Genomic DNA, 27,177 nt, shown 5'->3' on the forward strand with positions numbered 1-27,177 from the left:
CGTCAATATTTCTTCACATGAGGAGCTCAGCTGATGCTAGGCAAGGGCCCAGGGGTGAGGAGGCACCTCTTAGGGATCAGGAACTCATTCCAACAGAGGCCAGCATTCCAGGCAGGTCCAGTGCAACAGATCGACTGGGCAGTTGCAGGGAAGCCTCTGGAGTTTATTGTGTCCCTATAACTCAAAACACAAGGTCAGCATCCTGACCCTTGCAGTCACTGCCTGGACTGAAGGGAGCAGGTCCATTTTTCATTCTCAGAGAGCAGGGGCAGCCCTCTGGCAGCAGGGCAGGCCTTCTTCTGTAGTATCCGCAGGTCCAGGAATGCACTGAAGAGTGAGCATTAAGGTTAAATATGTATACCTGGTGCCATCTTTGAAGTGGGAGAAACTTCTAAACGAGATCTCTCATCCCCCCCCCCCCCCCCCACCCCCCACATCTGGTTCTGTAATGTCCTTTCTTCCCCTGCATAGTCCCTGGCATGAAGATGTCTTGGGTGATGAAAGGCTAGTGTGAAATAATTTGAGTGCAGGAGGCAGCCCCTACTGGAGTGCAAGTGTGGTAGGTGACAGCTCCACCCATCGTGTCAGGATGGCCCATCCTGCCAACCCTCAGTTCCCATTTGGGACACTGTCTGGGAGAAATACACAAAGGCCTGCTGCCAACTACACCAACTTATTTGGCCCGGGACAGCAGGTCGCAAGTACCAATTGGTTAGGACAAAAAAATGCCAGATTTCTAAAAGTGTTATTTTCAGAATTGTGAATTCAATTTCGACTTTACCATTTAAGAGGATGTTAAATGCCAATTCTTTAGATCCCAAATATGACATTTTGTACCTATTCCCAAGCAAATGTTAACACTTACTAAATGCAATAATGTAACCCAATGTCATCCTATGGAAGAGGTAAGTCTTGCAGTACTGAAAAATAAATGTACAAGTTTTTCACTACCCGGCCACGTAAAACGTAAAAATAAAAGTCCATCCTTTTAAATACAATGCACCTTGCCTTATGTGCTGTTTAAGGCTTGCCATAGAGATGAATTTTATATATTAAAAAGGAAGGATTAGGCCTGGCAAAAAGGTTTATTTTGCCAGGCCGAATTGGCAGTTTAAAACGGCACACAGACTGCAATGGCAGACCTGAGACATATTTTAAAAGGGCTGCTAACGTGGGTGGTACAATTTGTGCTTCAGGCCCACTAGTAACATTTAATTTACAAGCTCTGAGCAAGAGTAAATTAAATGTTCCAATTGGGTGTACGCCAATGTATCTATGTTTAAAGTAGTGTGCACTTTAGCACTAGTTGTTAGTGGTAAAGTGCACCACATCCTAAAGCCATCAAAAAAGAATTTCAGCAAAGCAAGAGGGGAGAAGGTGAAATGTTTGGGGAAAGACCACCCTAAGACTCTTAGGTCTAACACAGTACTTTCAATTCTTTTTTTAAATTCTTATTATTTACCTTTTTTCGAGGTGTTAAAATATAACATTAGGTTGTTTTCCTCCTTGTTCAAATTTGGTCTTATTACTCCATGCCGATTCCATTCTTATTTTTTATGGAGTTTATCTTTTTTTAATGTGTCACTGTATGATGAAACACTATACACATTCTGGATTAACATTTCCTCTTCATCTGAATTCAGCTTCAGCATATTCATGCTCATCCAGGTTACAATAACCTGGAGCAAGACTGGAGAATATGCTGAATCTGTTCAGTGGTGCACTCCACTCTAAAGATAAGCTCAGAGTGGTCTGCATAATACATGCAGTCCAAGTCAAGGGATCTAATGATGTTGATCGGAAATGACATGAATGACATGTAGATATTAAACAGAATCATAGACAGTAATGTAGAAAGTGTCAGTGACTGACTAAGCCTTATTAAAAATAAGAGTAAAACCATGCAAGGCCAGTGCCCTTTAATCAGTCTGAGATCATCTAATAACAGCACAAGTTGTGTGTCTATACGCATGTCTGGACCGAAAATGGTTTGTACTGCATCAAGTACATTGTGATGTTGTAAAGGGATGGGAAGCAAAATGGCCAGACATTTCTTCCCTACTATGGCAATGGTGTAGGGCAATAATTAATCTTCAGAATAGGTTGAAGGCTAGGTTTTTAGTAAGGCTGTCACCTCATTTCGCTAGTCCAGTGGCTAAACCAGAGTAGAAAGAACAGTTTAAAGTAGTTGAGTGGGCTCGGCCAATCAAAACTGCAGGATAGATGCAATTGGGAAAAACGCATTTAATTTACATTAACACCTGTTGGGTTTTGGAAGTCTTGATTAAGGGACTGTGTAAGCATTGTTCTTAAAATGAAGGAGCAGTGTTTACTCAGCGAGTGGGATTTTTTCATTTCAATGGATACTTTTAACTGCACATTTCTCACCTTTAGAAAATCCCCAGGTACCAGACTAGATCCTGAGAATTTTTCAGCAATGTTCCTACAAGCCAATAGGTGGTGCCATATGACTTCGCGGTGACGCTGTACCACCCCAGAAGTGGTCGTATTGGAGCCTCATATAAGTGCCAGCCGTGTGTGCTAAGCCAGTTCTTTCCTTTCTGTGCCCTTCAACGATCTCCGATCCCAGCTTTGTTGATTTTCTGACAACTCCAAATTTACCTCAGGTGGTCTGCCAGAGCAGAGAAGGAGATATCGACCCCAAAATTGACAATTGAAACTGCGCAATGATTGTGCGAAGCCGATCTTGATCACCGGCCTGCATGACATGTGTCTTTGAAAAGCCAAGACAGCAAATCCTTCTCGGTTCTAGGATCCAAGGCATGGAACCAACTCCCCAGCCCTCTGCGTTCTACATAATTGTAAGCTCTATTCAAAAAGCTCTTGAAGACCTGGCTCTCAATGGCCCGTGATGCACTTTGCTATACTCTTATTTAGCTATTTTACCATCTTATCTTCCCTTTCATCTGGGTATCAGATTCAACCTTAGCGCCAAGATGCTCTAACAGTAACAGGGACCTTTATAAGTTTTAAATTCATTCATTCGTGCTTGGGATCTGGTCACAACTCAAACGTATACAATAAATGGGCCCTCATGCACCCAGAGGTGATCTGGGAGAAGTAGGGGATTTTCTATTTCACCAACTACAAGAAGAGATTGCAGTCAACACAGAAATCTCACTCTAAGTAGCGGGCCATTTGTGATCTCATTCATTATAGTCAGTTCTGTTCAAAGTTCTCTCCCGCACAAAGTCGAAATTGCGTCGTAAGGGTATGAAAGCTAAGCGATACTCAACCCATCCTGCCATTCAACCTCAGGCAAAAGACAACACCTCACAAGCATATCTGGACTCTTATCCAGTTCTGCAAGTGGTCCAGTGCTCCCCGAATCCCCAGTTCTGTTGTTGACCCCCTCAACTTAGAAGGAGTTCATGCTGCAGCTATTTCAGATGCTCCCATCGGCTCACTTTTGGGCCCCATGGAACCGGGAGTGGCTCCAGTTGAGCAGGCCCTTCCTTGGGATTAACTAACGCCCCGGGGACAGGAGTTCCTGTGCCTGTATCAACACCAGTGCAGACTTTCTCTCGGCCACGCCAGTCCCTTCCCTGGCAATGTCACCAGCCCAGACCTGACTCAGACACAGATCTTCGACCCCGAACCGTTGTCAGCTAGCTCTAGCCATTTGTAGCAGTACAAGCTTACAAATGTGTAGTCAGTGAGTTTGCTACCAGACTCTACACTACGATCTTTGCCTTGGTGTCTGCCCTATCAGAGGTTGAAGGCCCTGTTCGTATGCTGACGCAGTTCAGGGTATGCAGACGTTTGCCACAACATTGATAATGATGATTAGGTGGACAACTTGCTTCCCCCTCACTACAGATCTAAAGATTATCAGTGGGCTGTATATACCTCCAGGGACTGAGCTCGATTCATGGCCCGTGTCACCAAAGGAATAAAGTCCTCTTTCTCACGATGGGAGTGAACGACAGCAGAAGTGTTAGATTTATAGATGTCTACTGTTAAACTCAAGTCAAATATATAGACCATGATTCTTCAACCATATCCAAGAATGTCACAAATAGAAGCTACTATCTTTACTTTTGATGCTCTGGAAATCTTGAAATAAACTTTTTCATCGATAGCTCAGTAATTTATGGTTCCTTATTAACTATTAGTTTTCATCATATCTTGCATTCGCTTGGGTACCATTAAAGATGCCTTATCTTACCTCTTCTGTGTTTTTAAATCGATTTACATCACTCAGTATGCTGCTTAAAGTGCACAGGTAGGCCTGTCATCAATGCTGACATTTTTAACTGTAACCTTCACCTGTTTTAAATTAGTTATGTACATAGCCTAATGAATTCAGTTTTCTTATCCTTAGACCTAGGGTAGGGTAATGTGGTCCAGTTTTTCACATCATTGCGGTTTATGCAGGGCTTGCTTGTTACCTAATTTGCTGCTGTTATGGTCCTGTTTTTGTTCCAGTTCCAGTGAACTCTTACTGTAGCTTTCATTTATTTACCCACACTGTTTATATACTCCTTGCATTGGCGTGATGCAACTGACCACATACATGAATGAATCAATGATGCTCAATAAAATTGTTTAGGCAGCTACTTTCCAGTTTGAAAAAGGAGCATTGGCATTTAGCCATTTTTCCAAAGACCCTTCCTATTAGCCAAGGTTTCAGACCTTTTGTTTCCCGTTGACCCCTTGTTTTAGCATTCATTTTGTGAACATTCATGATCAAAATTCAAAAAATATCATGCTCCTCAGAGTGATTTTGATAGAGAGAACGTGGGGAACATGGTGATATCAAATTTCTTAAAATACTAAATTGTTGCCTATCGTTCATTCTCAGGCTGGCCAGCCAGTGGATTCAGACACCATCTCCAAATGATGTGGTATTATTGGTGAGGATTGAAGTCACAAGAGGAAGTGGAATAAAGCAACCCGTCCCAACAGCATGTATCCACACAGATATCTTTCGTCCAGTAAAGCCATTTTTAATAAATTTGATAACTATTTGAAAAGCAGATATTTGGTCATTTTTATTTTGCCAACAGTTTAAATTGTATTTGAATACATTGAACAACAACCGAACTTAAAATAAAATGATTCCTAATTACAAATGGTAGTTTCTTTTTGAGTTTTGCCGTATACACTTTTAAAAGTATTCATTCTTATTTTGTTTTAAACTCTTCATGTAGCGACTATGCTTTCTCGCTGCATCTTCATAGCTCTTTTTTTTTTAAAAAAGGCAAGATTACGGTTTACCAGCGGCTATAGTGCAGAGTATGAATTTGTGATTCACATTTCTGTACTTTTCAAGCAATGAAGGTAGGTGGCAATATGCCTCACAGCCACTGTCACATTTATGGCAAGCCTAAACAGCTGCAGACCTCATCCCTGCACTATTATATAGTGTAAAAAAATCAAATGTATTGGTAAACATAGATCGGTGTGAAATAAGCTGCTACAATTATTTAATTAAGAACTTTCTTTTTTCTTTCTAAAAGCCTGGGCCCTGTGTACACCAGTAGTGGCCAGGCTCTACCTTCCGCAGTGACAGTGGTTAACTTTAATTAGATGGGTAAACTCTTTCTTGGAGAAGATTATATGAACGTGGGATTTCTTTTTTGCTGTGTGGCCCGGGCGGTGGCGGTCAATCTCACAAATGGTAAGAAGGTGTAAGCTTGGAGTGCTGATGATTGAGATACGTAAGAACATCACCCACATGTGCTTAACGAAGAATACCCCTAGGTTTATTGTTAAATGTGAGACAGTAACAATGTCCCTGGGAAAGGAAGTGGGGACAGAGTGAGACAGCATATAACTGGAAGTAGAATCCATTAAATTTGTCAGAGTTTAGCACCTAGCTATTGATGGTACTGATTAAGCCACCCACTGTGAAATTAAGGCTATGACTCGTCTGTAATTCGCAAATATCGGGGGGATTAAAAAAAGTGTCCCTGGTGGAGAAACTATATAGTGAGTAGAGAGAGAAGTAAAGGCGGAACCTGCTTTGCCAACTATCTAACACAGAATATGTGAAGTCAGTGATACAACAGTATCCAGTTTAAGAGCATTTCATTTGGTGGTCATGAGGTCTAGGCTAAAGATGATGGTGCAGTAATCAGCTGAACTGAATGTGTAAAGAAGCCTTTAAGAATATCAGTCGAGGAAATGTGGATCGAATGAGTAAACATAGGTAATTTTTATACGTATGTAATATCAATTTCAATTGAGTGTAGAATGACGAGATGAGGAGATGAAAGAAAAAGTTCAAATAACTTTCTGGTGTTGGAAATAGTAGGAGGGTGGTGTTTTTGAGAGGGTATCTGTAGGGAACTGCATTGCTAAGTAGCGAACAGCAATAAATAAATATGAACCCACAGAGTTAAGCAGTGCGGCACTTGAGAGCAAAAACAAATGTCTAAGACAAAATATGGGTTACCCCTGGCACAAATGGGCAAGCTTACCTCTGATAAAATGTGTGCAAAGCTTTTTAGTAGCACAAATACTACCTTAAAGTTATAACATAAAAATAAAATTCACAAACCAGTTTCAGCGGCGGGTGGGATGACCCAGCCTACCAGTCTAAGTTGTCCTTGTTAAGCCTCAACTATGTTATGGGTATGCTGTATGGTGCACCTATTCCCATACACCACTCACTGGTCACCACGGTGGTTCTCCTGAACTAGCGCTTGGCACTGCGCTCGGCTGTCTGGGACAAGATTTTGACACAACAAGCACCACTATTGCACAGTAAACGACTGAGACATGTTGCTCAATCGGAGGGATTCGGTAGGTGGGACTAAGTAGGTATCACCAACCTCAGGCATGTGTTGCAAAGGTCTCACATAAAATCATTTCAAGACTTACAGGCTCTTTTTAGACTCTCTGAAACCCAATTACATAAATACTTAAAACTCCTTGATGCCCTCGCCAGGCACCAAGCTGGAGGGTCAGACCTCTCAGTATATTACCCACTGGAAGCCAAAAATCCTGATGGGATGGATGAGAAAGGGTAGAATTTCTCTGATATACCACACATTAATTATAAATGCTCCAGAGAGATTTGTGGCCCTCAAGCAAAACTGGGAGGGGTGGACTGGACCCCTTGATGACACTGATTGGAGAGAGACTCGGGTACCCCCGAGATTGCTATTTCTTCCCATCATGGACTGGTCCTGCTGAAATATCTACATACTTCTTACCTCACACCTCAACATCTCTTGCATGCTGGTAAAGTTTCTACTCCTACCTGCTTTTGCTGCATAAGTGAACACACAGATTATTTTCCACATAGTCTGGATATTCCCTAAAATTGCTAAATATTGGCAAGCAATCGGAAAATTTCTGACTAGTGTCTTGGAGGGCTGCGTGGATTTGATACCTAAGATTTCCCTAATGGTTATTCTGGATTATTTCGGGGGACCAGTGACGAGTGTACTTTGGGCAGATCATCACAAAAAGAGATATTGCATTTAGATGGAAAACTCCACAACCTCCTACATTTTTAGAAAGGTGTGCAGCTATGGACTGGTTTGCAAAACAGGAGGAACAGATTTATAATTACTGGGGATTTCCTCGTAAGCATTCTAGGATCCTGGGCCGATGGTAGGACCACTACAGGCTGGCAAATATGTATTTAGATAGATGTTGCAATGACTATATTGGAAATTTATGGATACTTGTATGATATGGGCACTGAATGCTCTTTTGCCAACTGTTTCCTCATGTAATTAATAGAATAAAGTTTATTTATCAAAAGATTTACAAACTAATTTAGTAAAAATAAATAAAATGTTTAAATTACAATATAAATGTAAATTCTGATGGCTACCTCCAACGGCATATTCCTCACTTTTAAGTTATCCCCAGGTACCAGACTGCATCTGGAAAGTTATACACAACAGTGCTCCTGCATGCTGGTAGGCGGCACCATATTGACTTTGTTCCAACCGGAAATGAAGACCAGAGCTGCATATAAACTCCTCCCCTGTGCACTGTTAGTCCCTTTCTTTCTGCACCTTTGAATGCGGATCTGGAGCTTTGCCCACCTTTTACCTTATTGGTTTGATAAGACATTTTTCTTCCAAAATTTTAACCAGTGTCCTGTGGAGATATGACCAAACTACAGGATTTAACCTTTCTGGGGATTGTCGCACACAAATGTCTGTGATAGACCCGCATAAGGTATACCTTTGATGTTAGGGATTGGGACACTACTTCACATTGTTTGAGGAATGTGCCTTCATGAACTCAAAGGCAATCATGGAACGTGCAGCAAAGTTGTATGTTGTTGAACACCGGAAGAAACCACGCAAGTCCTGTTTCAATTCCCGAGTGCAGACTCACTCCTGAGATTGTTACTGCAACAGGTCCCTGTGCGGTCAAAGTCTTCAGCTTTTCGAAAGTCAAAGTTGAAGATGAAAAACAAGAAAACTAAGGGAGACCTGTCTCCGTCCCCCCATTGTCTATCTCCAGAGAAGTTGCGAGGATGTAAATATGCCACTCGGTCTTGCTCCCGAATCACAGATGAACCATTCCCACAGTTTGTCCCTATGCACCCTGAGTTCACCAGTCATTGTCGATTCAACAAAAAACCGAGGAGTTTAGGGAGACCATGCTGTGCATCTATGCCACTCTTCTGGTTCCCTGTGGTGCACCTTGAGGCCCCAATAATTTGCAGGGGCCTCCAGCCTGGTTACCACAAGCAGATCCATCCTTTGAGCCATCTGTGCCTATCGAACCCTCTTTGGGTTTTGCACCGGATTCGGTACCAACCTCCACTTCAACAGCAAAAGCTTTACCAGTCCCTTTGACTTTGTTGCCAGTACCAGGGGAGAACCCTCTCCCAACACTGGTGTACAGTGACCTAGTTCACTTCATAAAACCACTTTGATGCACATTGTCCCTATTCAGTCAGATTTAGGTAGAACTCTGCCACACCACTGCCCTCAGGTTCTTCACCACTTTTTTTCTCCAATTCTGATCAGCCAGTTTTTGGAGATGATTGAGATGACTTGCTCCCTCATTATGATGACAACAATTATTACGTGAACTTACAGGAGGCAAGTGGGTTGGATACTTCCCCTGATACTGGGTTGATTAGCCGCCAGTGTGCTTCCTTTGTTGTGGTGATCAGACATACAGCTGAAGTTTTTGGCCTACAACTTCCTTTTGTGGTAGTAAAGACTAATGTACTCACAGGGGTCTTACAGCCTGGGCAAGCTTCATCTGATCCTTTGATACCATTGAACAAAGCCCTCATAGATGCATTGATAGGCATTTGGAAGAAGCCTTGTTCTTGCCATACAGTGAACAGGGAACCAGGTGCCACAGACTACCCCTAGTTTCGGACTAAATATCCGACTCCAGAGAGCCTGGTGATTCAAGCTTCCATCATCAAGGGGAACTACAATTCATTTCCCAGGACAATCCTCCCGCTAAATCCCCACATCCAAATAGAAAATTGAGGCATTCGGAAAAAGGATGTTCTCATGGAAAAGCCAAGCTTTGAAGCCTTTTAGTGCCAGTTACCTACTTGGCAGATATACTCATGCCCTCTGAGACATGGTTGCGAGATATTGCCTGCAGTCCCTGAAGACATGCGACCCTCCGGAACTCAAATTATTGAGGGTGGTCAAGATGCAGACAAAAATGGATACTACCGATTGCTTGGGTCCTGCAGTCAGCATTAGTGTGGTGCTCCGTCCACATGCTTTGAGGAGATCTACAAACTTCTTTGGGGATGTCCAGGTATCCCTTATGGATATGCCTTTTTACAGGTCTTGCCTGTTTGATGAGAAGGCAGATTTGGCCGTAGAACGCTTAAAGGAGAGCTGAGCCAGAGTGCGTTCCTTGGACCTTTCGGTGCCTGCCTGACAGTTTCCCCAGCAATATTGTCACTTTTGAGGATACTCCAGAGGGTTGGCATGCAGGCAGCAGTAGACCTCACCACCCCCGCAGCAGGCACCCTGTCATTTCATGGACGGGGTTCGGGTACTCCACGTACTGGTCACCAGATACAGTGACTCTCCTTGTCCCCTAACTCTGCAGCATCAGCCTCCAAGCCACTTTAGCCTGCCCTTAGTGTCACATGACCACTCTATGGGAGCCCTGTAAAAGGGCAGATCCAGCTCTTTGTGAGTTTGTCACCATCTGGCTTGCAGTAGATTCTCTGAACCACACTGTAAAAAAAAATTAAGGCAAAACAGGTCTCCAATGACCATGCACTTTTTTGAAGCAAATGTTTCTGGAGTGTTACTTCACAGAAGCCCAGTCCATGAAGCCTTCTGTGACAAAAAAAGTTTTTTTCTGTAAGCATGGTGAACAGGTACCAATGTCAATGGAACTCAGTTCAACCTGAATATACGTGCCTAAAATGTTCAAAGAGTTTATAAACGCGATCTGTGGATTATGGCACAACATGGTAACAAATGACTAAATATCAGGCCATTGCCCCTGGGCAAAGAGTACTCTTGGAAATAAGGAGACTACTTTTAGAGGGCCCGTGAAGTCTGATGGTGAATTGCCCTCCAGGTGGACCCATCCGGCCTTCCCTCAGCCCTATGCACTTCATCCTGTCCACCTGACACTCCTCTGCAAGATCCCTCCAGGATCATCCTGACCTTTTTCTGTATAGACACTGGACGATCTACAAGACACCACGGTCTCTTTCATGGTTTGGAGTAGATTAAATCAACTGCAGTTTCAGCCATAAACCCACCCTATCTCTTTGCCAGTATCTTTTGCTTCAATATATGTGTTTCTGGTTATTCAGAATTGTTGGCTGATTTTAACTCTCGCCATTTCCTCGTGCTGATCAATGATGATCTAATATGGATTTCCTACTGTTTATTATGTTCTTGGGTCTGCCTAAAATTGTGTTTTTTATTGGATTTTGTAGAGGATCTCTTAGTATTATAGATGCTGAGTGTGACACACCTTTGATGTGTTTGTGAGAGCTTATGTACATTTGTGATGACGTCAGAAGTTGGTTCTTGAGATCGGAACCTAAGAATGACATTCTAACATGGTGCAACGTAGCTGAGACTTGTTGTGGTAGTTTCATCTGGTAGGATGTCTTTGGCGTTTGTGACAGTGGGCTAACTAGACGGTTTCAAGTTCCGTCACATACTTTATGATAAAATCAATTTTAGATAATAAAACTGCTTAAGCTTCTGAACAGTGTAATTGAAAAAATGGATGTTTCTCAGTAGAAGTGGAAACATGAACACATCATGCAGCCCCTAGTTTTTTTTATAAAATCTCCTTATAAGGGGCTACAGAATGGTGAATGATTTCAACCAACATTGCTCTTCTACTTGGCAGTGAGTGCCTCATTACAGGTAGCCGGATGAAATGTTGTGGTAATATTATACCTGGAATTACAGTAGCAATAGCATTGGGAATCGTAGTTTCCAGAAGCTGTATTAACGCACCCGTACGAGTTTTGACCCTCAGAATATGCAGTAAGCCTGGAAAGCAGTTTTTGTGTACTGATTTTTGCATATTTTCACATCATTCCAAGTTCGTTTCTCCCAATGAATTCCAGTGGCCAAATGTATTCGGTGAAGTTTTTCCATAAGACTCATAATCCTGATTCGGTCATAAAATTACTGTTTATTTTAAAATTGAGATTTTCGGAAAAGTTGGAATGAGGGTCTAAAATGGGTGCTTTTACCTCACAGTCCCTGACCCACCCGAACATTAATATTTCATGGGTAACTACCAGGTGCACCCTTGATGAGTCTTGCAAAGGGGAATAGGCAGTGCGGCCCTTTGTGCTGACCACCCCTGCTCCCAAAATATGAACTCCCCATTTAAGCCTGCAGGCCTCCAGTATTTTTATGAGTATCTTTTAAGTGCAACATTTTAAGTGTTCCAAACTGGAAGAAACTTCTTTATAATATAATGTTGTTTTTAATCCTGAACAGAAATCAAACCCTAGCCTTTTCACATTTGTATTTATATAATGATAGAAGTCTGTTAGAATGTATGCAAATGTACACTCCTTTATTTTTTGTCCTCTGTCCTGAGGTTCCCTGCAGTTCTTTTATTTTTGGAACTACATTGTTGTGACATTGGGAAGACCCTTTATTGGATTGAGCTTTAAGCGGGTAAATCATTTGAAGCAAGCCCGTTTGCACAGGCCATGGCTGGTGACAGCATTAAAGTGTTTTGGAAACTCAGTGGCAGCACCCAAGGGTGATTGATGCCTTCTAAATGAAATCAGTTTTATTGGGAATGTTCACAAACATTTTGTGCATGATCATCAGCATCGGAACTTGTGTTTCCCTGGTGTTCATCGTGACTATCTGTGTGTTCAGAAGCGCTGCATTACATTCACGGGCATTCTATTCAACTTGAACATGGTCTGTTTTGGCCCCATTACTTGCCCTTCAAATTTGTGGCACATTCTCCTTAACCGGGAGATAAGCTCACCTTCTCGAATGGTTTATTCTTCTTTCGAAGCTCCCAGATAGTTTGGGTGTACAGAATTACAGAATAGTTGTGTTGTCATTTAGAGAGTCATTTTTGTTTTCCAATCAGTTTTCAGTGTTCATATTTACCAGGACAGTGAATGGGAAAGGGTTTCAAATGCACTACATAGTAAACTGATTTTGGCGAGGAGTTGTCATTCCTAGTTGAAATCCTAGTGTTTGTCGGAGGGTAAGTGCAGCGATCGGTAAGTGATTGTGGGTATATTTCGGTTGTGTAGTTGAATCATATCCCAGTGGTATCAGCAGCTTCTGTTATCCATGTGTTTCCTGTCCATGATCATTGTGGTATTTGCGACCATCTTATGATTGTGGACCGCATCTAGTGTATTCTTGCAATCACCATGGATCATCACTGGTTTTTTACTACGTTACTCTTTTTTTGTCTATGCCATCTATGTGCTTTTGATTGGATTAATTTTTGCTGTACATATATTTAGAGACTCTGAGATATTAATGTGTTGTGTTTTAACACAGCACTTGCTAAACATTCGAATCTTTACAGAAACTATGATAACTACTTTGTACTGTACCTTGACTCAATTTCACAACATGCCCTTGCCTGCTGCAAGACCCAAGGGGGCTTGGGAGGCTGACCTTCCATTGCAGATGGAGGGCCCGTGTTCTGGTGAGCTGGAGACAGCAGCATTCTCACCTTTGACTTTGCAGTTCCAATGAACGACGAACAAACCCCACCATGAGTCTCTGCCAGAAAGGAAGGTTATTGAGGTCCGTTACTTTGCTGTCCTGTTTACCCTCCCTTATTATTTAGCCTCCGTCCAAAGCCTGAAACCTAGGCTAGCCGACCATCGTAATGTTAAACTCCTTTGCATCAAGCATGCTTGATAGGGTGACCAGATCGTGCGACCCAAAAACCGGGAAATTTTGCAAAAATAGAGGAAGGACTACAAATTTACATCAATAAAGTAGCAAAGAATGACAGGCCTCATCCTCATAGAAACCCAGAACCAGAAGAGGCACTAAGAAAATAAATGTAATTTTTAAAACCAGCATTCATACCTGTTAATTAAATTGCTTACTCATAACAGCCCTGCTTTGGAACACCTAAAAAAGTGCCTCTCACTGTTTTCAATTTACACTCTCAAAAAACCGGGACATGAGACACTTTTACCGAAAACTGCAGGACAGCTGTTGAAAAGCCAGGACGGTCCGGGCAAATCCGAGACGCCTGGTCACCCTAATGTTTGATAATATTCTGCAATTAGGAGCTGGATGAAGTGCGGTATACAAACAAATTGTCCGCTCTCAGCACCCGTAGCTTTGCTCATGCACCTCACAATCACGTTTAATATTGGCAGTGATAAACTCGTTTCGTAAACCTACTTTGAATGTAATTAACTGATAGCATCTATGCGTTTTAGAATATCAGTCACTTGATATATTGTATCATCATATTGGTTAGAATGCATTTTGAAGTTTCATTGCTGCTTCACCTTGAATAGAAATGAGGTCTGAGAGAGCGGCCTTGCCAGGGTTTGTGGCAGGCTCATCAAAGCGTGCCTGCAAGTGCCCGGACAAGCTGCCATCTCTCCTGACGTCTCCTCGCCATGTGCTTAAAGATTCTCCAATCTGTAGCTTTCGCCCTGAATTTCCTTCCTTCCTTTAAACCTGTCAATATACTACCCTTTCATTCTTACATGCATTAGGAGCAACATCCCCACTCCCCCACCCAGAAACATTAGTAATTTAAGTCACTTGGAAATTAAAAATTACTGACATGTGGTAAACAGCTCTGGGTTCCCTTCAAGTTGCACTCGATTTAATTATTTTCTAGAACATTTTACTAATAATAATATAAAGATGCAGAATTCCCGTTTTTCTTAGTTGTTGTATATATTCCACCTAAGTCTATTATAAACCCTATTTTTCCTCGATTCTTTACACAAAGAATATGGTCTTTAACATCATATGCATTAGTATGTCTAAATAATTAAGGACTTCATGGAAACAGGCAACGATAAACAGATTTATCAATAAATTATAATTGACTGTTAACACTTTCTATTAGCAGCCTGTGATTGTTAGGTTTTAGTGGTATTGGCTTAATCACTAGAACACATATTGATTCCTAGTGTTTGAAATAAAGTATACCAGTTGGAAATGTGGCAGTAATTGAGTGGTGCTGTTTTCAGACTAACGGTGCCACAAAGCTTTCTAACATGGCGAATCATGGGTACCATCTTCAGCGATTGTGATACCCATGCTGGAGTTTTGTAAGGCATCTGAACTGCCAGTAACACTTCTTCAGCGAGAAAACCAAGTCGATTATACCATATTGTATTATATTCACTCTGGATTCAGAGAAATCTAGGTGTTCTGATGTGTTTCGCGGGTAATATTTGTCAATTTTTTTAGGGGCCTAATTGTCAGTAATTTAGGTTCTATATTCAGAGACTGTTATAAAGAAGCAGAATATGTTTGCTTGTTACTAGCCATACCTAATTTATTAAAGTTAATGGCTCCTGTCCTATCGATACCCAAGCTGTGATCAGAAAGTTTTGAAGTGCTGAGATTTCCTCAGTAAAGGATGTCAGTCAGTTGTGAGCTACGCTTGACCTCTACGTGTTCTATCTGGAAGAGGGTGAGGATGGAGTCTTTCAGCTATCATATTTCTTGCAGCACAGTGTACAGAATAAAAAGGAATTTAATGTAGCACAAGTCTCTAAAGAGGAGGACAGAGGAAGATGATGTTTGATTTGGAGGACGCCAGTGTTGTGAGTCTTGCACAGACAATTTATATGTTGTGGCCACTTGTGAGTGATTGTGTAAGATGGTTGGTAAGTGCATCTTTGTGAAAGTATGCCTTTCATACTTTCTCCTTGGAGACAATATGGTCTTATACATGCTAGGGTTTTCCTGTGGGCAGAAGTTAGAGGACGTTCTGCATGATTGACTGACTAAACCTTGGGTACAGAAGAATCAGGTCCCATGATAGTGAACAGGTCCCTTTGGTGGCTCTGTTGATCAAAGGCTTGCCTCAAAAGTAAGATTTTGAGGATCTTCTTAAAAGAAAAGTTCCTTTAGAAAATATACTCTATGTGTTCGTAAGATGGTGCCCGGTCTGTGCGTTCTTAAGATGGTGACCTGCACCTTAATGAATTTGCCCTCGTATTGTATCCATTAGAATGTGTTGTATGCAGTGGACTAAAACAAAAACAGACCCTTCTAACATCACAAATCCTTAAGCTTTTGGTCGGGTTGTAGATGCCTGCTATGGGCTGAAGTTAGACCAATACTTTTTTGTGTGTGCATGGATATCACTTATCAAGAGGGTCTGCTTCTCCTAGATCATATTCGCTGCAAATGGCAATCCCTTTCCTGCCACTTGGTTTATTGAATATAAAAATGGAAGTCTCAGGAGCACATGTTAACTATGTTTTACTTTACATAGTTTCTATTCCATACCCTTTCACTAGCCTCTCGGCAGCAAATATACTGTTATTGTGGCAAGTGTAGAACAAGGGGTCCTTATTGTGATGTCATCTAAGGTCACAGTCCGCCTGATATTACGTATACTATCCTAGGGCAGTTAGGGAATATACATGAATGCAGATTGAATTTGATCCTGTGATCTGCTGGGTGCCAGCGTTGAGGTTTCTGGGATGTTTTTCTTTGTCCAAAGGTCCTTAAGCCTAAGTGTTCAATAACTGCATTGTTCAGAGTTTCTTGGCATGTTTGTAGCTGGCAGGTTTGTGAGGTCATGTTAGTATGAGTCTTAGTTCGAATGTAGATTGGATCTGAAACATATGGCCCTGTGGTTTCTCACTTCTGCAGAGAGGTTGAAGCAATATTGAGGGCTTTGTTATTTGTGGTAGATCTTGGAGCTTTTGTGCGTTTGTGTTTGACTTAGTCATGTACAAATATTTTATTTGGCTATTCAGTGATAAAGCCATGATCCGTAACTTTTGCCAAAGGTAAATCTGTGTGTCACCACTTTTAGGTTTAGAGTTGCGGGTGATAAGTGTTCAGTCATTTTGACTATTGAACATTGTTGCCTTCAAAGCAAAAGGAACAGTCTTTTGGTAACTAATCACGTAAGACACATCTCACAAATCCAATCAACACTATCACACTTGACTTCCAAGTCGGGGTGCTTCATAATGTATGGTTAAAATATGAAAATCCTGAGGCTGTCCCCTTAGATATTTTTATAATGGCCAAAAGGTTTTGAGACCGCCTTTTCTGTTGGTAAATCTTTCACCGATTGCTTAATTTGTTTCAGATAAATCAATCATGGGCAGAGAATCTGTGGTTTCCCTTTTGAAACTTCTTTTAAGAAGTTCCTTGCCCTCACACACAAAGACTTAGGCCGAGATTCGTCCATTACATTTTTGAGGGGAACAACCTTTACAACGCAACTTTTACAACGCACTACCATTACAACGAAACTGTTACAACGCGAGTGCATTGACAACGCAGGACATTACAACGCAAGTCTTTACATCGACTTGCACTAGATGGCGTGCTAACATTAAAAATAGTGTAGTTTACTATCCCAACACCTTCCCTACTGTTACGTGGACTGGAGTTGGAATAGTAAATTACACTTTTTTAATGTTAGCACACCATCTAGTGCAAGTCGATGTAAAGACTTGCGTTGTAATGTCCTGCGTTGTCAATGCACTCGCGTTGTAAAACTTTCGTTGTAACAGCATGCATTGTAACGTCATACATCCTATTTTTGAACAATCTGAACATTTGTGATGTTATTTACCATTCTAGAGATGTTACATTATGATGCCCTGAATGTCCCTGTAAAACGTCCTGATCTTATTTAGCCGTTGTGCTCTCCCTAGTCCATCCCTTATAAATGCTTATAATGCCAGTAGCTGCTGTAGTAAGGCCATCTACAGTTTTGGTGATCTTAGTTTCTTAGATTGCGCTTTATTAGTCAGTAACTCTAGTGTTAAGGAGTTTTTTTCATTACTGCAATGTAGTGTGAAATTTGTCAATATTGCTATAGTTCTGGCCAAATACTACAGGGAGAACCATAAGCACAAAAGCAATATAAAGGAAGACGATATAAATATCACTATTACAATTGGCCGGCCATATCTTTGTATAGCTCAATGTTAAACATAGCTCTGCTAACATGATTACATACAGGAGTTCAGTTGTGCACTTCTGTTTATATTTAAAGACTGGATGCCCCCACCATAATGCATTACACCCCACTAAGCTCACAGCTATCTCGAAGGAGGTGCCCCGGTGCTCGCGGAAAGGATCGCCCACTCGCTTTAGGAGAATACCGTAATTAAGAGATGTTTATTCAAGAGTCACAGAGAAGGGTTTTTAGACCTTTCCTAAAAATAGTTTCAGAAGGGTTGCTTCTCAGAACAAGAGGAAGCACATTCCACAACCTAGTTGCCAGATAGACGAAGAGTCTACCTCCTCTTTTAGCCTTGTGTATGCAAGGAGTTTGAAAAGATGTAAGATTGTTAGATCACCTGAGAGTAAAACTTGAAACAAAGCCCGAGGTGGAGAGGACCTTTATGATTGTATACCCTGAAGCCAAGTGTGAGTGCCTTAAACTGGTTCCTTTTATTCAACGGACGCCAGTGAAGCAGGCATAAGTGTCTTGATACTAAGACCCTGGGAGGGATTTTAAGAATCAGCCAGCCAGCAGCGTTCTGAATAGTTTGTAGACGTTGAATGAGAAAAGCCTTGAGCCCTAAGTACAGGCTATTGGAGAAATCCAACTTCTCTAGTCAAATTTACTTTAGTCACCCCAAGTGACAACTTACCAAAACAGTTATTTCAGATCAATTCCTTGTATAATTAGTGTTGTCACAAGCACGCTGCTAATAGATCTTAAAGTGCAACTGTTGTTTAATAATACCTTGCAAATGTTGCGTCCAGGTTTATATGTATCCGAGAGGAAGGACTTAAGCACATTCTCCAATTTTTGTTTTGTCACTCCTCTTCTACTTCTTTGACACGTTTTGAAAGTATTTGCAGCAAAGCAGGGCTCCTGGAATTTCCTACAGGCAGAAGTTTATGCATAGTGGAAATTGCCAAGGGGCGACTAGTGTCTTGTTATCTGTTTAAAAAAAAAAAAAGAAAATTGTTTCTGGGTGTCCTCTACAAACCAGGGATTGATCGAGTCTGTTGTCCCAAGCTGTTTGACTGCAAGCGCTGTTTCATCAGAAGTCCTAGGAATGGCTTACAGCTCAAGGAGAGTAGATTATGCCTTCTAGTATCCATCTTTTTAAAAGATTCTGCAAAGCTGGCCATGGTTTTCCTGTCTAATCTCGATTGAATATAATCAGGGATGTCCTAACTCTCACAAGTGGAAGTTGGGTATGTTATGTTATGTTAAACTGACTTCTTAAGCGCACGTACACCAAGTGGTTTCATGGTGCTGAGGGCGGACAGGACACAGTGATGACGGGCAATCACCTTACTGAGATGCTTGGGAGAATAGTCAGGTTTAACCTTTTTTCTGAACTGAGCATAGGGGGACGCTGTTCTCAATTCCGAGGGGAGCGAGTTCCAGAATTGCGGGGCCAGAACCGCAAATCTGAGCCCTCCATGTTTTTTTGCGTTTGAATGGGGAGTGGACAGTAGGTTGAGGTTGGAGGACCGCAGATTACGGGAAGGAATATAGCGTTTTATCATAGAGGAAATGAAAGCAGGACCATTCCCAGCGAGGGCTTTAAAGATGGCACAGCCCAATTTGAAGGCACAGCGTCTGGCTACTGGAAGCCAATGTAGGCTCGTCAGCAGGGGTTTAATGTGGTGTCTGCAAGGCTGACGGGCGATTAGTCTGGCTGCGTGGTTCTGCGCAAACTGCAAACGATGTAGTTGGTAAGCTGGTATACCGACATATAATGAGTTAGCGTAGTCGAGATGTGAGATTACCAAGGCTAACACGACCATAGTCAGGGCCTCAGTGGTCAGGAATCTGCTGATCTTCCGGATTCTGCGCAGATGAAAAAAGCAGGCAGACACCACCAAGCTAATCTGGGCTTTCATAGACAGATCACTGCTGATTACAATCCCAGACTGTTGACCAAGCTGACTGGGAGTGGAGGCTTACCCAGGAGAGGAGGCCAAAAACTAGAGCTCCAGGGGTTGAGAGGGCCCCCAGTCCGAATGAGGTTGGTTTTCTCAGGGTTGAGTTTCAGTTGGCTGGCATTCATCCAATTACTAATGAGACACATAGTGGACTGGCAATGTACTCAGAGGAGAAGTGTGTCACTAAGTAAGGTTGCTGTATTGGTACTCAAACAGACCCTTCTAATACCACAAATCCTGCACTAATGTTGGATTGATTGTGGACACATGTGCCCCAGTGGCACTGTTAAAAAAAACAAAAAACACAGAAACAAAATCATGAAACTGGCTAAAACATTCCTATTACCAACAAAAATCGGATACGCAGTTCATACTAGAAAAGTTTGGGAAATGTGCAAGACTAATCTGCCAGAATCCTGTTTAGTTTGGTGGGGAGATCTGAAGTAATGTGCAAAAGAAAGGTACTCCACTACCCTCATTGTGATTGATGTCGACATCCTTAAGAGACTACCTACAAACGATTTGTAGTAGCCTCAAAGCATTTTGGGAAAATGTACATAGGCCGGACTAACACAAGCCCCTGTGGTGCAGCAGGGTCCCAGACACTTCAGGGCTCCCCCAAACCCTTTACGACTCCTCATCAGCCCAAGGCCAATGAAGATCCTTGAAATATGGGAGACTAAGCAGATCCTCTTCCCATTCTGCAGGGGGAACCCATCATTTTTGTTAAACCACTGTCCATAGAGGATGGAAAAAATAAATGACTTGGATAGATTGATTCATGTACTCATTTTTAATTTATAAGCAGCTGACTAAAAGCTTATCCATGTGTGGGTATGTAAAGGTAGTATGCGCTGCAAAGAGTCTACAGAGCCATAGGGGGCCCTTGAAGGTAGGGGCAAAAGTATGTTTTACTGCGAAAGGCTTGATGCTGAGAAGGTCTGTTGAGTCCCCTTTGAGAGAGCCTTGAAGAAAGCACCTCCTTCCAGTAGCTACAGTGCCACTCTGCATATAATTGTATACATGAAAGGTATCAAGTGTCTCCTTGAGAGGGTCACAGTTAGAAGGAGAAAGACCTGCTTGGCAAATTTGTAAGTCTTAATTGAAGTTGAAGTACGGAAGAGCACCAATCTCTTCCTGACATCAGGAAGTAGAAGAGGCAGGCAAGAATATCCAGATATAGAATCCAGTAGCATCCAGCAGAATTTTTTTCCTACAATGAGCAACAAGCATCTGTATAGTTTTTTGGCTTTGCCAATGCAGATCTATTGGATTTGCTATTGCAGAATCTGCAAGCCACCAGAACTTCCTCTCAGTTTCTCATAAGGAGCATGGGAACCCTCTCCCCTTTTCTCTGTGCCATGTATGTGTCTATCAAACAACGGGGAGAGAAAGGTTTTTTTTTAAGGGAATACTCCTGGTCCCCTTATGGTATAGTTATCAAACAATTGAAGGAGTACACCCTGGAGACACAACAATGTCTCGGAAGTATAGGGGGTGGTGCACAAAAAAGAGAATTACTCTTTTTTTTAAGAAGACCCCTCACTCACCAACCTAGTTGGTGACATGCTTCCTCATAGGGGTCCCACCCGAATAGCCGAGTGCTATCCGGGTGTGCTTCAACACCTGATTACAGTGGAGCAGGTTTTTTTGTGGTGCAAGTGGGTGAAAAAAGTGAATCAAAAATTGGCCAGATTTAACTCCCTCAAAGACTTTAATCTAGAGCAACTGGGCAATATGAAAATTTTTGTTGAGATGCCGTGCTCGGTTAGATTGACCTCCGGTATCTTGAAAAAGTGGTCTACATGTTTCAACCTGATTTCGATAATACCAGGTTTTCGTCAGGACCAGGTGATGTGACCTGGGTGGTCTACACACGCTAAGGTGTACCCAACCCTTGGTCACTTAAGAACCAAACCATGTACTCACAGGTAGGCGCCGTCTCTTCAATTGTCAAAAGGTAAATTTTAGAGATGCAAAGTTATCGCGCCTCATGGAAGCCGGGGTCACAGTGCTGGCTCTATTCACAGTTGCGTGAAGCCCTGTCACCCGCTGCTGCGCCTATTCAAAGACACCTCCCCCTGTACCTCGGAGACATTGTTGTGTCTCCAGGGAGTACTCCTTCAATTGTTTGATAACCTGTCTGTGTCTCAAATGACCTTCCCCTCACTCTGCTTGGAGGAATCCGAAGTACCCTTCTTGATGTCACTCCCAGGTACCTTCTTTTGGACCCTGGTGCTGAGCCAGTGGTCTGTCTCCTTCCTCCATAGAAAACTCCCTGGGGTCAGTGAGCTTACTATCAATAAGGTATTGGCATAGATCTGGAAAGCAGAGACTGAACATGTATTCTCTCGCATTCAAATTGTACAACTCCTGATAATCTTGTACATTTAATAGAGACTTCAAGCCACAGATTCCTTACCATAGAGATATCCCCAGGTGTCTGGTGACTGGAACCAGAAATCTTTCGTGAGCAGTACCCCTACGTATGTCGTCCGGGCTGGAAATTACCTTCGGGGTGCCCATATAGGCGCCACCCAGGTGCACTGAGGAGAGTTCTGTTCTTTTCACGGAAGCCAGCGCAGATCCAGGAAGAGCTACCCCTTAGTCACTTTTTTAATAGGTTTTTTAAATGTTGTATCAAAGACATTTTTGATGTTCACCTCCTGGTGTGGCAGGGATGTCTTTGAGGAAGGCCAGCGTCAAGCCCTGTGGTGCCTGCCACCAACAGATCTCAGTGAAGGACCTGCACCTTGTATGCCTTCGATTCCTTAAGCAGGACCATGACCTGAAGGCCTTCCCTGACCTCGGCATCATGCACCCAAAGGCCCTGAGGGAAAGATCCATCAAGCTTATGGCAGCTTGACGTGCAACGCCGCGACGATCAAGGTCCCGGTTGAGAAGAAGGTTCCAGGAGCGGTCGCCATAGCACAAGGTGCTTGTCGCACTCAGTCATCAAACCATTCAGGTAAGTCGAAGTTCCACAAGAAGAAAAAGAAGCCGAAGCATTCTTCGACTTCACCTCGGCTGACGAGATAAGGGAGCATCGCTACTCGAGACCTTGCTCTGCGGTTGAGCCAGCGCCTGAGTCAGCTCTGTGCTTCTCGACGTTACGGGAGTCAGAGCAACCCCCACCCAATTGAAAGATTTTTACGAGGCCATGCACCTCATATTTGGGTGGCCCGATCACTCCGGCATGCTTTCAGACCCCGTGTGGTCGGGATGGGCCCCTACTGGATCCACCTTCACAGAGGCCGACGCGCCTAGTGTCGTTGGTGCCACCCCCATACTCATACCTGACTCTGACACAGGGGCGGGAAACCATGCCTTCCAGTCTGGAGCCTGAGCCCTATTCCTATGGGTTAGGACTCCGGGAGCAATGGAAGGGATCGTTGGACCTTGAGGAATACAGCCCTTTGAAGAACAAATGGATTGGTGTGAGGATCTGGGTGAAGCCTGTGGACTGGATACTTCTCTAGATACTTGCAATGCTTTCTCCCCCTGCAGTGGCTGCGAAGGATGGAGCTTCCTTCGCAATGGTGGTGCAGAGGTCAGCTGAATTCCTGGACCTCCGCTTGCCCTCGGCAGTCAAGACTAATAAAATGACGGAAGTGCTTCAGCTTGAAGTGTCCCCATCAGAGCAGCTTCTATCTTACAAAGAGGCACTTACTGACTACCAGCTTGGGACTTGGTCCAAGCCCAACACAGAGACTCCTGTTAACAGGATGATTTCCCGCTGCCCCCGGCTCTCTCCAGGGTACCCAGAATTCGTCACCAAACCCTAGAGAGCTTGTTGGTCCAAGCCTCAATGACCCATGTACCTCCTGGTGCATTCCCTACCGCGCCCTCGTACAGGGAATCGAAGAGGCTGGAAAATCTTGGGAAGATGATGTTTTCTTCCATCAGCCAGGCACTGTGGTCTGTGAACACCATGTATCTTATGGGGTGCTATTACCACGTCCTGTGGGATATGGTTGCGCAGGTGCTGCGAGTTATCCCGGAGGAGACCCGGGCCGTGCTCTCCCAGGCTGTAGCTGATGGGAAGGATAAAGTAAAGTTCACCATCCTCTGTGGACTAGACACCACCTACTCACTAGGCAGAACAGTATAGTTGAAACTGGCTTTGCAACGCCACGCCTGGTTAAAGTTGACTGGCTTTTCTGGGGATGTCCACTCCTCACTCATGGACATGCCCTTTGATGGCTCCAATCACTTTGGAGACAAGGCGGATTTGGCTAAGGAGCGCTATAAGGACAGCAGGGCTCTGGCCAGATCCTTGGGCCTTTCTATGACCCCTCATCACCTTCAATCCACCTTTCACTCCTTTTGTGGCCAAGGAAGGGGCATACAACCGCATCCTTACCCACCCAGCTAACGCCGCACTCAAGCTTTCCAGCCTCAGCATGGTTGCAGACGCAATTCCTTCCAGCCCAGTGGGTCGGGTGGCCAGAGGTCGGATCAGCCCACCAACCCCCCAGGAGCTGCAGCCTCCAAACCCTTGTAGTCTGCCCGTTCACCATCATGGACACCTAGTGGGAGGCTGGATTCACCATCGCCTGCCCCGCTGACAGCCCATAGCACCGGACATATGGGTTTTACAGATTGTCTGGAGGGACTACTCCTTCCCCTTTGTGATTATTCCTCCCTCCATGCCACCTGCTTATGACCACCTATCTCTTCTCCACCTAGAAGTGACTGCTCTTTTGGCCAAAGGATCCATAGAGAGATCCGATTCCAGAAGTATGTTGTGGTTGCTATTCTTGCTACATACTGGTGCCCAAGAAGGACGGAGGCCTTCGTCCTATCCTCGGCCTGCGCTCTCTCAATGTCTTCCTCAAGAAGGAGACATTCAAGATGCTCAGGTCCTGTCTGCCCTGGACCCTGGAGACTGGATGGTGTATTGAACTTGCAGGACGCATGCTTTTTATTTATTTATTGTAAGATTTGTAATGCACATGGCTGCCCCCAGCGACGGTGCGTCCCAGCGCAACCAAAGACTTGAGACTGTAGAGGCTGGTGGGGAGTTATGCCAGGAAAAGCCAGGTCTTTATGGCTCTGTGAAAGGCAAAATGATTCTGGATCACTCTGATGAAGGCTGGGAGCGAGTTCCAGAGTCTAGCCGCAAGTGTTCTAAAAGAGCGGCCTCCAGCTCTGGCTCTTAGGACACGGGGAATGCAAGCCAGCACTTGGTCAGCTGAGGGTAGAGTATGCCGAGGAACGTAGAGAGCAAGCAGATTTGCCAGCCCCGGTGGTGCTTGTTGAGTCAGAATTCTGTGAGCCGCACATAGCGTTTTAAACTGGATTCTTTTTTCCACTGGTAGCCAGTGTAATTTAGGTAGAAATTTAGACACTGAACATGATTTCGGGAGCGCCAGGAGAATGCGGGCTGCTGCATTCTGTATTCTCTGCAGACGCCGAATACTGGACTTATAGGCACCTAAATAAAGAGAGTTGCCATAGTCTAATCTAGATAAAATCGCGGCCTGGACAATAGCCTGGCGGATTGTGGTAAATAAAATTCCTTTACCGGGACTTAATTTGATACAGAAACATAATAAAATAGCTCAGTAAAATAAGAGGCAGAATCCGTGGTATTAGAGGTTCGGAATGGGCTTTATTCCAATGGTCGATTATAATCGGTTGCTCCAAGTTCCATCACCACGGGGGTTCAGGAAGTGAAGTACATACTTTATTGACAAGAAATGATTTTTATAGAACATACATTACAATGAAGCGAATGCAGTAGGCGTAACAATTGATAAGGAAAATGACGATTCATATGCGTAACCGAAAATGGGTGTAATAAGGAGTAAAAAGGAACATAATTGGTTATGATGTCACATATAGGTGGATCTATAAGATAATACTTGGCATAGATGCGCGCGCAGCAGCATGACGTGTAATTGACGTGCAACTAGGGGGTGAAGGGGACTTGACATTTAGCTCTACATGTGGAGACAAAAAGTCTGGGGGGTCAAGTCAACCTAATCCCAAATCATATCTAACATCCTATGTTTAAAGAACTATGTTATCCACAAAAGAAGGACTCTCGGACAGAATCTATTCTATACTGACTGTGCGTGCGTGTACAAGCGTCTAAGTGTCTACACTGAATGCGAGGGGGTAGGAATATTCCATGGTAACAGGGCTATGAATTACTTGCATGAGGACAGAGAAGCCGAGCCTTTGCTCAGTAGCTGGAAGAATGTTTACTTAAACTGCTAGACAGGAACGCATCGGCTAAGGAGTGAAGCAGATAATTCGAAGGTGAAATACAGTTCTTGGCAGAGAATAGGCTGATGTCAGGCTTCGTGAGCCGCGCAGAGAATGAGACAAAGTTCATGGTCACAGATGCAGGCTCAGACTCGAGTTTTCAGAGGCAGAAGGCAAGAGGAGTTTGATGACAGAATCAGGGCCTACTTGCCTGGACTGTAAAATGGCATAAGTGAACCATACAAAGCCGGTGGCCTTTCATATTTAGGAATGGAATATCCGGCCTATTCATGGCGGATCTGACAGAGGACATGTTGACGGTGGACGCACATGTATTTGCGTCTTCATAACTGGAACTGGAGGGAACATACATGTACTTGTGACATGCACATAGAACCGTTGGGGTCCAAGATAGGGGACATAACTGATCAGAAAAATCCATATTTCCACATTCCCTCCTTGTTCCCTACTTGCCCCTTAAGAGATATCAATCTTCATCAATCCATTGATCTGTTCATATAACATCATTTGTTCTTCTTTCTTCTTCCGTGACGAATGAAATCTTGGTGGTGGAATACACGATGTGGCACACAGACCACAAATCGCTGGTCCACATTGTAGACATAGACAGCAACTGAATAGTATGAGAAGGCCAATACCTAGGAAGGATAAAACTCTCCATCCCCAGGCTGATATCACACTCCAAAACCAACTGGACCAAGTCCAAGTGCCTGGGTTCTGGTGTATCTGGTTTACAATCTTATGAAGACGAGTGATGGCTTTATATACAGATGGCGAATTTTCTGGTATGAATACGCAGCAGCTTGATCCGATGACCCTACAAGCTCCGCCCCTATCAGCTAGGATGACGTCAAGGACAAGACGATTTTGAAGCACAACAATCCGCATAGCAGACTGCTCTTCTGTTAAATTGCCTAAGGCGGAAATAGTCTCATTCACTACTGCTTCAAGGGTTCTAGTTAATCTACGTATCAGCTTACTATTAGTAACAGTACCTATATAGGGAAAGATGCCTTTATTAAAATCTACATACTTGTCCCATGCCGTCTCAGTATAATCGACAATTGGGAGATCTCTCCGCTCTCTGTTGTGTACTAAATGAATATTTCTATAATAATCAGGAGGAGCTAGGAAAACAGGTGGCAAAAGGAATGCAATGTAGCAGGTACCATCCCAATCTAGAGGTAGACGCATATATGCAGTCTGACCACATATAAAGTAGGAGTGGCGATAAGCTCTAAATGAAGATTTGCCTTGATCACTGAATTCTACTATAGTAGTGCATTTACTATGGCCCATATGTATGGAACCAACCTTTCTTACACACAATTCACCCTTTACTGGGAATACTGACATGGTGGGCAAAATTAGTTCAACTTCGGATTCGACATTCAGAATCATGAGATTAGGTGTAAAATTACCTAATCCA

At 43.3% G+C, this 27,177-nt stretch overlaps 1 protein-coding gene across 14 annotated transcripts in view; it reads left to right on the plus strand.

Annotated features, from left to right (window-relative positions):
* The window catches only part of PHF14 (PHD finger protein 14), a 1,035,579-nt gene that overhangs the window by 741,516 nt on the left and 266,886 nt on the right, over positions 1 to 27,177 (plus strand). For 7 of the 14 annotated variants that reach the window (XM_085630768.1, XM_085630770.1, XM_085630776.1 and 4 more), the window contains one exon: positions 4,826 to 5,096. The exons of the other annotated variants lie outside the window; for them this stretch is intronic. In XM_085630768.1, the coding sequence (XP_085486894.1) occupies positions 4,826 to 4,864 (39 nt within the window). In that variant the 3' untranslated portion in view covers positions 4,865 to 5,096. Of the gene's footprint in view, positions 1 to 4,825; positions 5,097 to 27,177 lie in introns of those variants that run through there. 14 annotated transcript variants of the gene reach the window in all.

The sequence above is a fragment of the Triturus cristatus genome, chromosome 10 (genome assembly GCF_964204655.1).
Source record: "Triturus cristatus chromosome 10, aTriCri1.1, whole genome shotgun sequence".
Classification (NCBI taxonomy): domain Eukaryota; kingdom Metazoa; phylum Chordata; class Amphibia; order Caudata; family Salamandridae; genus Triturus; species Triturus cristatus.